We start from the raw sequence: 17699 nt of genomic DNA on the forward strand, positions 1-17699 counted from the left end.
AGGTGGCGGAGAAGGAAGACGTGTCTGGGCGCGAGTGGGGCCCACGCGGCAGCGAGGGAGAGGCGGTTGCCCGACTGCCACGTGGGCTGCGCGGGAGGCCACGTGGCGCGACACCTCGAGTCTGCTGGAGTATTTGTTTTCTCTTCCCCAACTCTTCTTGACACTCTGCCACTCCTCACATGCGGTGCCGGTGCCGCTGATCGCTTCCGCCTCAATCCACCGCGTGCTCTCCTTTCCCGGACGACCCGCCGCGAGATCCGGCTCCGTTTCGGGGAGGGCGGAGGGCTCGTCGCATGAGCGTCTGATCGGCGGACGCCGCCATGGGCTGCGCTGGATCCACGCCCAAAGTCGATGGTATTCTGATTTTTTCTTCTTTGGTGCTTGCTTTCAGTTACTCTATTTCTTTCTTCTTGCTACCTGGTTAGACTAAGATCCTACTTGAATTGCCTTCAGTAACCCGCATCTTCTTAGGGGGTGGCAGTAGGGTTAACTCGTTCTGTTGATCTGTCTCCTCGGATTTTATCCACACAAGGGCTTCAATTGTACTGCTACCCGTTTAAATCGTGTTAGTTGATGTTCGAACAAGAATGGACAGTTCAAGCTATCGGTTCGCAAGAAACCCTGGAATTCAGCGCTGGAGTTTAATTATTTGTTTTGCGACATAGTAGAGTAGCAGAATTGTTCGATGTTTCACTTCTTCTTAGCTGACAGCTGTAGCGGAGGTCCTGATGATCACTGTGATGCGAATTGTTATTAGATTTGCTTGTGGAGAGTGGATTTTGTACATGCTTTTTTGCTGAATAATTTTTTGGTCCATGGTACTTTATATTTGCGAATTGCCGTCTGGCTTATAGTTACACTGGAGTAATTAGTGAAATTTGATGGAGGTATCATTTCGATTTGGTCAGCACAAAGATAAAATTAGCGGTATACAAGTTTTCGTGGGGAAGCAACATTTTATGTGGCATGTACAAAAAAAACAAAAAAATGTTCTGTACGTAGTCGTGTTGGAGCACCAAAATTTATCTTTTTTTACACGAGACATAGAATTTTTTTTTCTAAAAACTTGTGTACTAACATAGAATGTCTAGATATACATGCAAAAAATTTGTTTTAAATTTTTTTGACACTTTAAAATCTATTTTCACACAACGAGTTCATATGCACCCGTGAGCTGAATTGGATTTCCCGACAAAAAGGTAGTACTAACTTGCAGATGTCTTGCAAAAGCAAACGTGACAGCTTATTCTTTTGATAGAATTGCGTCTCTTCGGATTAAGCACAACTTTCTTTTCATCAATCGCTAACAAAGTATCTTGTTCCCGGTGCTTTACATCTAGCTATTTGTACTTTATATCTAGTTATCTGCACTTTATTAGGTGGAGCATTTCAGAAAGGCACACTCATTGCACCAATGGTTGCTCTGCTTACTAGTTTAAGTGACCCGTCTTTTTCCCCTTGAATACTTGTCTGTTCAGTGTGCACTGATGTAGTGCGCCCTACCGCTTCTAGCGTTGATTCCACTTCTGTAGAGAGTTCGGCGAGCTGGTATTACTTCTCTAAAATACGGGCCAAGTAACTGAAGATGAACTCTTGCTTGTGCCTTGCAGAAAATTGTAGGATATAAGTTTGGGAAAATGTTTGTGGATTTATTGATGCAGTTGTGTTGTAGGTATTACCGTGACGACCGTGCATCCTGCTCTCATCAGCAATTACTGCACCATAACACTTGCCTGCTGAAAATTTTATATCGGCATATGTTAATATCTTTTGCGTGGATTTTCAAATTTCATATTACATGGTAACTTGTTGGTGCTTTTGGATTTATATTCCATGATTAATTCAGAACATTTTCCCATTAATACAGAGAGCAGTAAGAAGCTAAGAAAGCCAAAGCCTTGGAAGCACACTCAACCAATAACACCTGCGCAACTCAAGCAGATGTGTGATGAATTCTGGGACACAGCCCCACACTATGGTGGACAGAAAGGTATTTAGCTGTTCATACAGAGTTTGTTGGAAGTTAATATTCTGTTTTAAGGTGAGGAGTTATCAGAATTGTTCCCACTTGGGTTGGTTGGTTCAGCAACGTTGTGTGTAAGACTTCTGTCGTTTGATCGGTAGTGCTGTCGCTGTTCAAGTTTGCGACAGATTTATATCTTTGATCTCAGTATAAGTACTTCGCTTGTTCTGTTTCAATGGTTGCTATCTTGTATATTAAATTTGATCTGTCCATGTGAAGTCCTTCAAAGAGAAAATTTCAGGACCTGTTAACTTAGATATAATAAGCATTTCATTCTTAGGAGTTGATAATGACACCTGACTCCATTATTGTCTTGTATTTATATGAACCAGAAGCAGATGTACAATGGTCTTGAACTTTGAACACCATTCTTTAACTGTAGCAAACTAGTTTTACCATTCTGGCATTGGTGGTGACTTTCCATCTATTTCTACAGAGATCTGGGATGCACTCAGGGCTGCGGCTACAGAAGCTGACTTGACTCTTGCACAGACCATAGTGGACAGTGCTGGAATCATCGTTTCGAATCCCGATCTTACAGTTTGTTATGATGAGAGAGGTGAGCCTATCTTCGGTCAGAGTCGTTTCATCTTTGCAAGTTGCACTGTTATTGTTCAAATGTTTTTTGTCTCTAGACTAGAATCTGCATTAATTCGGTGTAAGCTGCGATGCAGGTGCCAAGTACGAGCTGCCTAATTACGTTTTGAGCGAGCCAACAAATCTGATACGTGATGGCTGAATAAAAAATTGCAGCATCAGCACAAAACATATCTCTGGTGCGAAACGATGCGCATTTAGCGGTGCATGTTTGAGAAAAGTACATAAATATTATAGATGTATGTAAATTGTGTGAAATCGCTCATGTGGGCACTTGCTCAGCGTCATATTCACATCCATGAATGACAGAACGTCCTATGCTCACTATAATTTATGTTATTGCTAGGCACTGTTGCAATGTTGTAATCTTTCACCTGCATTTGTACTTCTTTCCCTTGTGCTGCAGAACAGGTACATCGTGAAGACTTCAGTGCAGGTACAGGTGCACCAATACTGCCACTGACTTTGATCCTATGGTGCACTTGCTGTTGCAACCTGATATATTTTTTTAATGTCAAACCATGTAAGGGTTGATCAAATTTTGACAAAAAGATCATTGACATGCAAATACAAAACCAATATCAGTGGATACATCATGATATATATTTTCATCTGATACCTATACAATATCATATTTGCTAATAGTTTTTTTCTAAAAATTTGGTCAAGCTTTACCTGGCTTCATTTTTCAGAAGAAAAATATAAGCTCTACTGGTTGCAAGGAGGGAGTAGTAGGGATTGTGCTATACTTTGGTGGACTTTGGTGCACGTGGAGTCGTGGACCCTTATGAACATCAAAATCGAAAAAAAGAACTAAATAAATTGAAAACTATGGCATAAATCGTGCACTTCTCCAGGTATGTGCATGTCAAATTTAAAATTAAAATGCAAAAAGAACTTATGTAAAAAAACAAATGTATAAGGACCGGATACATACTTATGCAGGCCATTTTTTCCTCTGTGTGTGTAGGCCACATGCCATCTCCTCTCTTGTGTAGGTATATACAATATTTTTATGTGTGTGACTACTATTTTATAAAGCTTTGAAATATGATTGTCGAGGTTTTTTGAAATTCAGGTCCACAAAGACCAATGTTCACCGTTGTATTGTCGAGAGTGTGTTTGACTAATTCCTAAGTTATTTATGACATTGTGTTAAGACCACTGACTAGAATGTAGATGACTTAAACTGCCAAATTTAACTCCCTTAGAGCGTCGGTGAAGTGGGAGGCCTGGGAGTCCTTAACTCTAAGAATATGAATATCGCTGAAATGGGTTTGGAAGCTATACCAGATCCATCTGGGCACAATTGATTAGATCCAAATATACAGATACGGCTGATATTCGCTTGCACGAGCCATGGGGGCCTCGCCCTTCTGGAAAAGCCTACATCAGATCAAGGACTTGTGCAAAAAAAAAAAAAAAAAAAAAAAATCAAGGACTTGTTTACGATCTAGGCTAAACACGAGGTTAAAAACGGGCAGCGGACCCAATTTTAGTTTGACAGATGGACAGGCGGTGTGGCGCTGAAGGATCGCTTTCCTTTTATCTTTAGCATCTGCGACAACCATCGGATTTCGGTTGCATAGGCCTATGAAGGGCAGGCACACTTGCGGCTTAGATAGTTAGCACACACCTCTCCCCTGGTCTAGATAAGATCTCTTGGTTGTTGGACCCGTCTGGGGAATACACGGTCAGCTCAATGTATGACAGTGTTATTCACGGAAGCTCGGTGGCCCACTTTAGGGATATGCAGTGCAGGCAGCCAAGCTACCCCTTAAGATATGCATCTTTACCTGGCAGTTGGCGCTGGAATTTACTTTTAGCTTTCTGAAACTGTTTGCTTTCAAACTCTTTAACGGCGACCTGGTCCCGGTAAATGCCAGTAGGCCATGTTGCAGAGTTTGTCCATGCCACCATGCAGGTCAGGGTCGGCGATGGCACATGAGCCATCTTCTGGACCGGCCGTTGGGTCAACGGGCAGGCCATCTAGTATACTCTGAGTTCTATTTCTTATTTGTGAGCATTTTACGGTGTTATTGACCATAATGTCATCCTATAGAACTTTCTTCTCTGAGAATTTCAGATGGTGTACTGAGTTCGTAAATATGCAAATTGAGTTGTTTTAAAATTTTATCAAATGGTTCTCCTTTTCAGTCATTGATGAGTAAGTGGACCTGGTAGGGGTTTTTTTAGCAACAGGGGTCATACAATTTAGCTGGCAAAATAGTCGACTCAAAACAAATTTGAGACTGAATGTGGAGCTTACAACTTTTAGGATTTGACTGGATGCAAAGCTAAATGTAATAATGGAATCCATCCTAATGTGAAAAATAATGGCTTGCTCAGGTTCTAGAAAAGAGCAGGACTAAGGATCAAATAATGAATGAATAGCAGTAAGTTAACCAGTAAATTGTCGTAAGAACCTGCATGATTTAGATGCCATGCATGCTCACATCAGACTTAGCATTGATTTCAATTTTTTTCATTAAACCTTATGAGTCCAGAAAATATTTGGCCACGCTGGAGTGAAATGCATACCTGATTTAGTAGCCAGAAACAATACAGCTTGAGTACCACACTTTAATCGGAACAGCACAACCATTTGACAAAAAATAATAATTAGAAATAATTCGGTTCCCATATAGTAGATGAACTCAATACACCATTTGAAATTCTCGGTAATGGACAAGAAAATTCTATAACATTATGGTCAACAAAAGCTCAAGACAGCAACCTAGAAATTTATCAGTCTGGACAGAATTCAATTAGTAGGACAGCTCAAGTAGAACAAGAACTAAAAACAAACTGCGATAGAATAAGTGATATAGTGATGTACGGTGCACAGTTTTGTAAGGTTGTTCTCTTACCCTAAGGCCCTAACCAAGAAAGTAGATGAAATAAATATGCTTTGTAGGTTTTTCAAGCTGCATAATATTTGAAACCATAAATGGAAGGCCGTGCAGGTTTCAAAAAATACAACAATACTTTTTTATCCTCTCTTTATTTTCTGCAATATACAAGAGGAAATCCACATTTCAGCATTTCAAATGCTGAAAATGAGTAAGAACAGGGCAACATCAAGTTCTAACAAGTGGGCACAGTAATACAGTATGTAGTACGTACTACATGACAGAAAGCAGATTAAATGACTAGGTTCACTTACAGAACTATGCATAGCCTTGGAAACTCTTGGCTAACCAACATTGTTCAAAGCCCAAACAGGCATGCACCCAGACAACAACATACAGGAATATCAAACTTTAGACAAAAGAGTTTCGACATTTCCAAGCCAGTGCCATAAATTAGAAGAATGGGTCCATAGCGGCCACCGGTTATCGTTGCCGTACTAGATTGTGAAGCTGCACTACTATGAGTGACCATCTGATGGCCAATCCGCAAAGCATGGAGTATAAGGTAGACCACCCAAGAATTCTCCAGAAGTGCAGATAACATGCACTTTCTGACTATCCATATCATATGACACTGTCATCTCCTTCCGATCAGTAAGGAAAATCAAATTACGTTCCGGGTGAATTGCAAACATTGTATAGGACTCGGTATTTTTGCGATGATGCCTTCCGAACAGTTCCAAAACGTTAACAGTGTGCTTCAAGGTCCACTTTCCACTGTCGTAATCCTCAAGAACCCAAACATAGAGTTGACAGTCAGAATAATTATTTATCTGCCACGCATAGAAGTGTCCCTGAGAATGACCAGTGGAACCGGGAACACCAAAAGTATCACTGCTGCTTACATATGGCAGTTTAAATTTCCTGCAAACTTTCCCCTCGGCATCGACTGTGGCTACCCAAGAATAAAGGGTAGTCATATGCATAGTCCCATTCACGAAGGCACATTCCCGATTCCCAACCGGAATAGTTTGGTCACCCCACTCATTCTGCACGGAAGTCCATCGTCCAGTTTGTGATGAGTAGATGGCTACCTCTGCAGTTTCGCAAACACTTCTCTGGGGCACAAACAGCACAAAGCGGGATGGAGCGGCCGTGTCAAAACCTAAAAACACATTGATCTGGTCCAGAAGGGAACGTTCCTCTCGGCCCGGCAATGATATAGGAGGTATTACAGCCCACTTCTCTGTCGCGGGATTGCAGACGACAAACTCATAGGGGTATCCTCCCTCTGGAGTCGATTTCAAGCACTGGCAGAGAAGAAGGCTGCTGCAGCATTGTACAAGCTGGACGTGGATGTAGCTCTCGCGCAAGAAAGACATAGAGGGATCGACTATAGGGGGACCTCCCCTGGGCAAATTGTGGAACTTGAGGCCATCGCGGCTGAAGTGGAAGAAGCCGGAGAGGGTCTGCGGGCACCTCTTGCGGATTTTCGGATCGGAGCAGAGGGCAAGCCACGGCTTTGACACGCACTTGAAGCGGCGGAGCGACCTGTAGGGCACCCGGGACAGGATCTCGACCACAGCGTCCTCCGGCAGGCTCGCCACGGGCTTGTGCTGCTCGTCCTCATGTTCCTACAGATGGGTGAGACGGTTCAGTTCAGGTTCCTGATTCCTTTTAATTAAGGAAAAAATTGCTACACGACACCTGATTCCCTTTAATTAAGGGAAAATTTGTTTGGCATTTCCCAAAATACACCATCCAATTATATTTTTGTTAGGTACCATTATAATTTTATGATATATTTGCTAGAACATACTACCTGGCTAAAAATGAAAAGTTTCGCACTTTCTCTTCAAAACTAGTCATAGCAGGATCATTTTAGCCAAAAATGCAGAATTTTCTGCTTTTCAACATGTGGTATATTCTGACAAATGTGCCACCAAATTATAATGGTGTCTAGCAAAGGCATAGTTTCAGCCAACAACGTAAAAAGAAGGTACCCTGTAGCAAATTTTCCTCTTTAATTAATTGAAGATCGGGAAAGCAGGGGAGCCAACCTCGGACGACGATGATTCGGTGGAAGGGAATGGCGGCGACGAATGGGATGGAGCGGCCCTGTCGCGGACTTGGTGGCCGGTCGCCGGCGGGTTGCCCGGATCCTTGCAGGCTTCTTCCCCTCCTCCTAGTTGCATCGCCTCTCCCTGCATCGCGGACCAGTGCAACGAAGGCCTCGGAGTGGCCGTGGCCGGCTGCTGGCGCAGGTCGCCGGACGCTGGGGCTCGCCAAGGGGACTGACTGACTCTGTTTGGTTGGGGGATTTAATATTAGGTCTCGTATGGTTGAGAGCGGTACGGGAATTAATTAGGTGAGTAACTACTCTGTCTCTTGTATGGTTGAGGACTTGAGGAGTATCTATCAGTATGGTTGAGGTGTATGGAAATTAATTAGGGAGCGGGAAAGAGAAACTACTATTTTTTTGCGAATTAGCGAAAAAGAGAATTAAGCAGCCTAAGTCCTACCCTCCAAACCACGTCCGGTAATAACATCAGATCGAGTGTTTGTGGGACACCACCGTGTGGTGCCGCTTTTGGGATGCGTTTGTTTTTAGTCGCATCCCCTAAACAAAAATTTAAAAAACAATCAAATTCATTCAAATTTGTTATATATTACAAGAATTATAATGAAGTTCGACCAAATTTAAAGACGAAACAAATTAATGGTTGAGGGGTATCTCTCTATGGTTGAGGGGTATGGGAATTAACTGATGACTCATCATGACACACAGTTAAGTTAAGTTGACATGACAGTGATTACAACAACACATGATCCCAACCCGTAACATAAATCGCATTGGCTGTAGATGTCAATCAGTTTGCACGGCCACTAAGTTCAGTAATTGTTGCGTTCTCCAGGAATCCACATGCTCTTGCATGTATTCACGACATTATTACCGACAACAACTAAGTAGTATGTCCGCTAATAAGTCTTGTAGGAAAAGACAGACATATGGTGATAAGGCTTTGACCACAACATGCCTGAGACAGACCCATCCTGATCAGTTAGTTCTTAGCAGTGAGAGCATTATTCTCCTTGATCCGAGCCCGGTTGTCCAGCTTGACGAAACGTTTCAGGTCTTCGTAAGGCAGCGTCTTGGCGTCTTTCCTCCGGAGTTCGCTCAGCACGGGGCGCTTGTCCACCAGGTGCCACAACCAGTCAGGGTATTCGGAATCTGGTTGGATCTTGGGATCAGAACCCTCCTTCAGGATATTAGCCCCAAACACAGTTGTGCTCTTCATTTCCTTGCTCAGCACAGGCTTAGCATCAGCTGCGCCACCTTTTCCACCCTTCTTTCCCTTGGCTGAAACCGCAAAGCTTCTCACCCCAACCAATTGAGCCACAGCGTCTCTTGGAACAACTCCACTCTTCAACACTCTTGTCCAAGACATTGCCATTCCTGGGTTGATTGATGTTTTAACTGCATATAACATCACAACTATCTGTTAGCTGATAAAATCAGGGGAAAAATACCCATGCTGTCAAAAAAAAAAAAACAAGGTTCAGAACCTGCAAATGACGAAGGCATTTGGTTTGGAAGGTCATGTGTGGATATATATGTAAAAGGGGTATGTTGAGTATATGGAACTGATACTACAAAATGAGTTTTGGGTTACTGCAGCTTGTTTAAGCCACTAGATTTTTATTTATTTTGTAATATAGGGAATTGCATGCAGGATGCAGCTCACGAAGCCAACATGTGTTATTTAAGGCTTATAACTTCCAAGACGCCTACTGCAAATTATAATTGTCATCGGACATCAGACACCTTTTACGTCCTTCTATTGAATGCATGAACTGCACAATGATTAAAATCGATGGTATTCAGATATAACCCCATTATTTCATTTGAAGTAAGGTTTTTGCCAAAGTAATATAACAGTTAAAACCACATTCATTTCGATTGGGAAGGCCGAGACCAAAATCCTGAAGAATATTGACACTAGTTCCAGCATGAAGCACCAGACAAGCTACCAAAAATAATAACTACAAAAAAAAACATCTTTCCTAGGCTATTTATGAATAATTCATAATCTGGAATCGTTCGTTCACGGTATTTCAGCTATAAACATCATGGTATGGTCAACAATTTTATCTACAGGTTCAGGCAAACCATGAGAAAGGTGTAGACCGAAAATCTCCCCATCAATCAACACAAGTTTCTTGCTGAAGCAAAAGCAGTTAAACATAAGACACAAATTCTTTAAAGTGGAGCAGGTCAGAATCTCAAATAACAGTAAACTGACTTCCAGATCAAGACCATCCAACTCAAAATAAGAATAAAATAATGCATCTAGAGTGAGCCTATATGCCCAATTCCGACTTGGGCATAGTCGCATAGTGTGTAACATTTTTTACCTATAGGCGCCTCTGTATGATCAGTATTTTTTTATCTATAGATTTTTAGTTTCCTGACTTACCGAAGGGTGGAATTTCTAGAATAGCATGATATTAAAGTATTAAAAGGTTCGGTTTACTACTTTACCCCCCAACATTTCCACTACTATGCAATAATAGCAGGACTACATAAGACACGGGGACCGTGCCAAGGACTGACATGCAAGTATGCAACTCAGTACCAAAGAAATGCTGAAGTTCAATTTCTACTTTCTGTTGAAATGATTGTTGATCATACACGAACTTCAGCATTTCTTTGATCTTCAAACCATGGCCAACAACAAGCAAGCACATGGCAACCTTTTCTTCCACAGCTACATACACACTGTCACGTAAACTACATTTGTCATGCAACATAGTGCACAAGTCATGAAAATTTATTTTTATTAGCCGTAGCCGATCATAGCATGCAACTTCACTCCCATCGTACATCTCTTTCAGCAAATACTTTCCAAGCGAGTGTTTATGCTCATCATCGGTAAAGCTCCCTAAATCCCCCGGTCCCCTTTGTTTTTTGAGGAAACAACGGGGGGCGATCGCCCACCTGAACTCATTTTTCATTAATGCGGGAGTGGGTTACATGGGGGGCATAGAGCCTACAAAATAGGTCTGGGGCGGCATACCGCGCCCAAACAGAGTGAGAGTGAGAGATGGGGGGAGCTGGATACAGGGGGAATACAGGGCAAGGTGAAAGACAGAGTCTAAGAGATAGCCTGGCACCAAGACAGCAGGGCGCTCGTGTCGATCCTAGGGGGGGCGCGGATGACCCACAGGCGGAGATGGTCAACCAACATGGCTAGAATGCGCGGAGTAGACATAAAATCTGCATCAAACACCATTCTGTTGCGGGATTTCCAAACAGTCCACAAGAGAGCTAAGATGACCGTGTTGCGCGCTTCCGGGTGCATCGGAGGTAAGTCTTCGGAGAGAGCATCGAGGAGAGCCGGAACGTCGGTGCCCACATGGGGGCGACCTGAGGGGCAGACGACATTCCAAAGGGGGCGAAGGCGGGGGCAGCCGACAAACAAATGCGAGGTGTCTTCCAGTTGATTCGGGCAGAAGGGGCAGTCCGAGGAGGCCACACATCCGATACGGTGCAGCAGCGCCCGTGTCCTGGTCTTGTGGAGGCGCAGTATCCAGAAGAACACCCGCACCTTTAGAGGCGCAAAGCAGGCCCAGTTGACGTCTTGCCCAGGGACGATACAACCTGAGGAGTGGAGGGACCGGTAGACGCTTCCAGTGGAGAAGTCGGTCGATGGGCCGAGCGATACGGAGCGAATGTCCGGCGACGGAGTGAGGGAGATCCGGGAGAGGCAAGCATGGATGAACTCCATCTCGCCAGCGGCTGCTGCAGAAACTCGGTGAACAAGTGGAACCTCAACTGCACCATTCTCGAGGGCATCGGCAACAGTGGCGAGGGGGCGGAGGCAGTGGGAGAAGGCCGCGGGGAGGGCTGCCGACAGGGGGCCCAGCGGAGTCCAAGCATCGTGCCAGAGCGAGGTGGTGCGCCCATCGCGGGGTTCAACTCTCGTAATGGAGCGGTATAGCGGGATGAGCGACTGGAAGCACTTCCAAGCGGGGGTGGCCACCTGCGGGCGGGCACCGAGGTAACTGCGCTTCACCCACCTGCTCCACGGGGAGTCTCGTCCGGTGAACAAACCATGCAGCGCTTTCAGCAGGAGACATTTGTTCTGGAGACCAAGATCAATAACACCCAGCCCCCCTTCGGACCGCAGACGGCAAACATAGTCCCATGCAACTTGGCAGTCACCACCGGAGCATTTATCTTTTGCCTTCCAGAGCATCGCCCGTCGAGGTCTGTCCATTTTTGAGAGTGTCCCTTTCGGGATCGGCAGAACAGACATGGCGAATGACGGGAGGGCCGACAGATCGCCGTAGTGAGGGTAAGGCGCCCGCCAATTGGGAGCAAGGACGTCCGCCATCCGGGGATGCGCTTGGAGATCTTGACGGAGAGGAATTCCAGCGCAGCCGCAGGCAATTTGTGGTCCGAGAGCGGCAACCCAAGGTATGTCTGCGGGAAGGATGAGACGGGACAGCCGAGGATGTTTGCAAGATCCGAGGCCAGCTCAGCAGTGACACCACCAACGGGTACGAAGGTGCTCTTGTGGAAGTTGATGTGCAGACCCGTGGCTTGTGAGAAGAGGTCGAGGAGCTCGCGGAGGCGACGGACTTGGGAGTGTTCAGCTCTCAAGATCAGCAGAGTATCGTCAGCATATTGAATCACAGGACATGGAAGGTCGTCAACAAGAGGGTGCAACAGGCGGTCGCCGCCTGCCTCCATGGAGATGAGGCAGGGGAGGAGGTCGGCGACGGCTAGGTACAGGTATGGCGATAGGGGGTCCCCCTGGCGTAGCCCATTTTTGCAAGAAATCCATCGCCCGGGAACACCATTCAGCAGCACAGCGGTCCGCCCAGTGCTAAGAATTGCAGAGATCCAGGATCGAAACAGGGGGCCAAGGCCACGTGCATCCAGAATAGCATCCAGCGCCTCCCAGTTGACGGAGTCAAATGCTTTTTTAAAGTCAAGCTTGAGTACCACAGCAGGAGATCCTCGGGCATGACAGCTTTGGACCACATCAGCGGCGTAGAGGAAGTTGTCGACGATGTTCCGTCCCTTAACAAATCCAGACGGTCCCCTTTGTGTACTAAGATATGCCATCGCAAGAAGAGTGGATTCAAAGTAGTGCTTCGTAAACACAATCCCTGTCCTCTTTCTTCTCTTGTTTTCTTCCGTTATGTAAGAAACCACAGGTAACTCGTCCGACATTTTGAAACCACAATGTAGATCAATTTTATTAGCATGGCATGCAATTTGTAGTAGAAAACTTCAGAAATTTACAACTAGCAGTAGCACACAAATCAGTCATCAAATCATGCTAACCAAGCCAACACATTCACAAGCAAAGACATCAGCACAAAGCTTGTAACAACACATCACAAAAAAAAAACACAAAAAGAGAAGATTGACTGAGAAAATAGAGACAGCGGAGGCACGGGTCACATCCTATCTCAGGGGAGGGGAGGGGAGGGCGGGGTCCTGCAGCACACACCTGCGCCAGACGAAGGCCGCCGGAACTCGTGAGAATACGTGCGCAGGCCGCCGGGGCACCTTCGATTCCTGCAGACGGGGAGAAAGATGAGACGGGCGGGAGAGAGAGACCATAGGAGAGACAGAACCGCGGGGATTGCTAGGTCCGGCGGAGGCTGGCGGCGCCATCCTTAGGCAGAGAAGGAAGGCCGGAGGGCGAGGTACCTGCGCCGCCGTCGGCGACGGTAGGGTTCCGCCCGAGTGTTTCTTTGTGCGAGTTGGGGGAGGAGAAGAGCGAAGGGGTGCGGGTCGGAATGGGCGCTCCTATGCTATACTACGCTTCACGCGTCCGTTACACGCGCGACGCGTGTAGGCGGACCCCGGATGGGCCGGCCCATGTAGCACTCTCTCCGGATTTTTCACCACCGAGTCCTTTTTTTCGAAACAAAGTAGACATAGACACTCACAAATACGGAAATACACTCATCTCTATAAACGCACATACGCACATGCTTCCACTGAAAAATATTTAGCCTTAATGAGCACCAAAGTGACACGGACCATCGCACCGTAGCTACGTTTAATTTACATCGGTAACGCTATGCACTAGAATAAATCCCAGGTATTCTAAAAAAAAAATTCTCCCTCCGATTCATATTAATTGACTTCAATATGGATGTATCTAGAACTAAAATGTGTTTAGATACATCCATATTAGAGTCAATTAATATGAACCGGAGGGAGTAGAATAAATTACGGCTGGAATGTTACAGCTGGAAAAGAAGCGGGAGTTCCCAAGCGGGGCCTAAGCGGATAAGAACCAGGATTGTGAGTTCAGGGTGGCGATTTGAGAGATCATAGGCTAAGCATATATGTCTACATGCGAAAATTTTGTTTAAAACTTTTTGAAGCTTGGAAATATGAAATTTGGGGCCCACCTAAGTCTGGTCTACGATTATCCAAGATCAGCTACGTATTTTCTGTTCGACACTAAATTTAAGAACTATGCGTAACATATGCAAAATGATAAAATACCCAAATAATATTGTAAGGACCGGATATACATTCTTTGAAAAAATATAAAAAATGATTTTCCTTTTTCTGTGTAAGCAACATACAATTGTATTTTAAGTATGGACATATAGTTTGCATATACGTGACTTGTTTTATTTTTTTATAAAACTTAATAAGATTAGTGAGGTTAATTGGAATTCAGGTTCGCATAGGACCCATGTTCAGGGTTGTATTGTGGAGGATGTGCTTGACTAATTTTCGTGGTAGTTGTGATATATATACCTAACGTAGACATTTTTTTTTTTACTTTGTATTACCATCTTCATAAAGAAATGGCCGGGCCTCTTGGAATAGCTTAGCTGCAGCGATGCCAATGGCAGGTCTTGAGATCTGATCGGCAAGGAAACAAGAAGGCCGGGTGACACCGTTTGCAAACTTGTCTCGTGCTGTTTGCCTGTTTTACGCTGGTGTCTGTCTCGTGCTGTTTGCCTGTTTTACGCTGGTGTCTGCTCCGTTTCCGGCGTCGATGGAGGTGGCCGGGGGATCTCGCGAGCCGGCCTTGACGCGCGAAAAGGAGCAGAACGCACGCGAAGTGCACACCGTTTGATACTGTAATCTTTTCCGTGCACAGATTCCAGGCTAACGTAGTACGTGGCGTAGCCTTTGTTTTTGTGTCAGCGCGAGATTAGCCGGGATGCTCGCTAGTTCCAGCAGTTCGATCGGGGTTAGGACATTGCCTGTCATTTTGTCCGTAGAATAGAATCTACCAAGTGCAGAACCTATCAACCGTGACCCGTGTTGCTTTTTTTTTTTTTTTTTGCAGAAAAGGATACTGATATTACTGCTGTGAACTTACAGAAAAGCCCAAAGAAACAAAGAAATTACAGATAAGGCCATCCTGGACTTCGTCTTCAACGCCGGCCACCGAGATGAGAAGACGGCGGGCCACTGCCAAAGCTCCGCTTGCGCCTTGGAATCGGAGCCCTCCCGTAGCAGTGGGGGAGTCGACCTTCACGTGCTCCGCAGAGCCAGCACCTCGAAACGCCAGCGCCGCCGACGCACAGCAGCACCACAGCAACACCTTCATCTTATTGAAACGCCGAGAACCGCCGTCCACGGAATCCGGCTCGGGATGAACGCGCGCAGTCGATCCGTGGACCAACGGCCGCGGGGAAAGAGGGGCGACGACGCCAGCGCTCCACCGAGCACCACCGCCAGAGGAGGAGGTCGCCCCTACCCAAAACCAGTCCGGCTGCTCCTCCACCTCCACAGAGCCGCCGGCGGAAGACCTAACCAAACCTACACTATGTACACGCCGCGGATCGGGATTCCCCCATCCTCCCGCCGTCGAAACGGCCGACGGAGGGTGAGGAAATCGCCGACCCGGCGGCGGCGAGGTGGAGTGGCTGGTATCGCCCAAGAAATCGCCTCTCTGCTACAGGAACGGGAGAGGATAAGGTTCCAAGTCCTTTCTGACGTCTTGATAAGATCCAAGAAACCAAGATGACCCGTGTTGCTTGTGTCATACAGTTTTTTTGGTCTCCGTTTAAGAGGTTGCTCACATCGGTAGAGCGTGCATTTGCTTGTTTATAAAGTGAGTGTACGTACGTATTTGTAAACTTTTATGTCTATGTTATGTTTCACATAAAAGAAGTTAAACAGGTGAGCAAAGAAGTATTTTCACACAGATTTGAACCACAACACAAAAATTAATTCCTTGTCTCATCGACAAAACCTCTTGGATCTGTCAACGGGGATGAAGAGAAAATGGTGCACATTAGTTGCGAACTGAGGTCGGTGCCAGTGACGGAGCCAGGAAATGAATATGGAGGGGCCCAAATAAATGTTAGTTTACTTGGAGGGGGCGATGTAGGAAAATTCTAGCCAATTTAAAGACTAATCTGCATAAAATAGAGGGGATCTTTCACAAAAAATTCCTAGCATAGGGGGGCCATGGCCCCAGCTTGCCTCCCCTAGCTCCATCCCTGGTCGATGCCACGACAGATGATGCCAAAGTGAGGTTAGCGCATCCACCATTGGTGTCGAACCTATTGAGATCTCCTTTGATTCATACATATAAAATTATAGAAATAAGCATATGATTGGAATGCCATACTTATTTGAATCATATGAGAAGATAAAGTGTCTTCAACTGCAGCAAATAATTTTTCTATGAAATATGACCTAATGTTTTTTATAGGATTTGCACTATGATCATATAGGATATGTTCCTATTAATTGAACAACTTATGTACAGTACAAATTTTCTCATAAATACCAAATCCTACATGATTTTTACAACACCCTATAAACAAAGAAGGTCTAAGTCATTTTCTGCCAAAATTTTCTGGCGGCAACCTGTATAATTTTGGCTTTTGACGCTGAATCCAGGAGTCAGATTTCAAAAGAGTTGGTTTGACGAGGCATTAGCTTTTGTTAAAGGTCGGATTTATCAAAAGAAAATAGGCCTACGAAGTAACGGGTGGACATTACGAAAAGATGTCACGTGGTGCTACTCGCGATGGCTGACAGCGTTTAACTTAAGGAACTAGCAGAGTGCAGAACCTGTTACTTTTTTTCGACTACCTACGTTAGGTTCGTATGGACTATGGAGTAACGTTGCAGGTTGAGTACACTCTCGCCTTGGGCCTCCGTGGGTAGCGCTGATGGATTTGAGTGTTGCACAAGCTTGGAAAACGGAAAGTTTCGGGTATGTTTGGTTCCCAGTCATATTTTGCTAAGCCTAATTTTAGCAAGTGTGACAGCCATAAAAGTGTGACTAGAATTTTGGAAGCTACAAAGTATGATAAAAATTGGCAAAAAATTTACTCTATGATAAATGAGCTATATGAATAGTGAAGTTTGACAACTCTAAAGTATGCCAAGAGTCAAACACATGCTAAATTGCCAAACTTTAGCTTGGTAAAATGTGGCTGAAACAACAAACCCTTGAACTCACGGAGAAGAGCAGCGAAGATACGCTACGTACCACTGGACTGGACACTGGTCGTCGTAGTAATACTGTTCTCTGACAGTCTGACTACACTTACAATAGCATGTTCTCCCACGTGGGTTTTCTTCTTCCCAGCTTCGAACTGCAGCGGAGGGAGATCGCATATTCGCAGTACCACGCCGCGCTGCGTCATAAGAGCATCTTCAGTCGCGTCCCCCAAACCGCCCCCCAAACCGCGCCGGATTGAGCGTTTGGGGGACGTGTTTCGTTCGTACCGCGTTTGGGGGACGTCGCTCCCCAGTCGCGTCCCCCAAACAAAATTTCGCAAATTTTAAACTTAACTAGATTCGATTAGATTCGTCCAAACTTACATAGATTCGAACGAAATTTGACTAACTTTAAAACTAAACCTAATCTAAAACCACTTGCGGCGGCCGGAGGCGTCGTAGTACTGCTAGAAGTTGTACATCTCGTCGGTGACGACCTCCTGCTTGACGCGCTCGTCGACGGGCTCGTCCTTCACCAAGCCGCTTGGTCCTGCCTCGCCGTCGTCGGTGAGGTCCACCAGCGGCTTGCCGGAGTCGCGGATGGACATGGCGATCGCCGCGTCCAGGTCGCCCCTCCAGGCGTCCTTGTCGTCCATGGACGCCAAGAACACCGCCCGCAGCCCTGGGCAGTCCTCGGGGTCGTCGTCGCCGGGCGATGAGTTGCCGCCGCTCGTACTCCGCCGCCAGCCGCCGCTGCGACGCTTTCCTC

The 17699-nt window shown here is 45.6% G+C and overlaps 4 protein-coding genes across 5 annotated transcripts; 1 reads left to right on the forward strand and 3 right to left on the reverse strand.

Annotated features, from left to right (window-relative positions):
• Positions 1 to 151: 151 nt before the first annotated feature.
• LOC127326253 (uncharacterized) lies at positions 152 to 2965 on the forward strand. Its single transcript, XM_051353110.2, has 4 exons — positions 152 to 354; positions 1868 to 1990; positions 2460 to 2582; positions 2698 to 2965. Exons 1-4 carry the CDS (start codon positions 321 to 323, stop codon positions 2760 to 2762), a joined length of 345 nt encoding a protein of 114 aa, XP_051209070.1. The 5' UTR covers positions 152 to 320; the 3' UTR covers positions 2763 to 2965.
• Positions 2869 to 7807, reverse strand: LOC127326234 (F-box protein At5g49610). 2 transcript variants are annotated; one of them, XR_011750659.1, is made up of 2 exons: positions 7533 to 7668; positions 2869 to 3115 (listed from the first exon to the last, which is right to left on the reverse strand). XR_011750659.1 is itself a non-coding variant. In XM_051353098.2 (2 exons), the coding sequence occupies exons 1-2, from the start codon at positions 7680 to 7682 to the stop codon at positions 5991 to 5993; spliced, it is 1266 nt and encodes a 421-aa protein (XP_051209058.1). In that variant the 5' UTR covers positions 7683 to 7807; the 3' UTR covers positions 5588 to 5990. The 2 variants fall into 2 exon arrangements, 1 of the variants encoding a protein (XP_051209058.1); XM_051353098.2 differs by lacking the exon at positions 2869 to 3115 and adding an exon at positions 5588 to 7106 and having other exon boundaries at positions 7533 to 7807.
• A 491-nt stretch (positions 7808 to 8298) lies between these two features.
• On the reverse strand, positions 8299 to 13293 carry LOC127326261 (large ribosomal subunit protein mL54). The gene is made up of 3 exons (XM_051353115.2): positions 13202 to 13293; positions 12999 to 13066; positions 8299 to 8950 (listed from the first exon to the last, which is right to left on the reverse strand). Exon 3 carries the CDS (start codon positions 8925 to 8927, stop codon positions 8535 to 8537), a length of 393 nt encoding a protein of 130 aa, XP_051209075.1. The 5' UTR covers positions 8928 to 8950; positions 12999 to 13066; positions 13202 to 13293; the 3' UTR covers positions 8299 to 8534.
• LOC139834508 (uncharacterized) lies at positions 10629 to 12607 on the reverse strand. The gene is made up of 2 exons (XM_071824843.1): positions 11862 to 12607; positions 10629 to 11745 (listed from the first exon to the last, which is right to left on the reverse strand). Exons 1-2 carry the CDS (start codon positions 12605 to 12607, stop codon positions 10629 to 10631), a joined length of 1863 nt encoding a protein of 620 aa, XP_071680944.1.
• Positions 13294 to 17699: the final 4406 nt, after the last annotated feature.

This window comes from Lolium perenne, chromosome 1 (assembly GCF_019359855.2).
Source record: "Lolium perenne isolate Kyuss_39 chromosome 1, Kyuss_2.0, whole genome shotgun sequence".
In the NCBI taxonomy this organism is placed as follows: domain Eukaryota; kingdom Viridiplantae; phylum Streptophyta; class Magnoliopsida; order Poales; family Poaceae; genus Lolium; species Lolium perenne.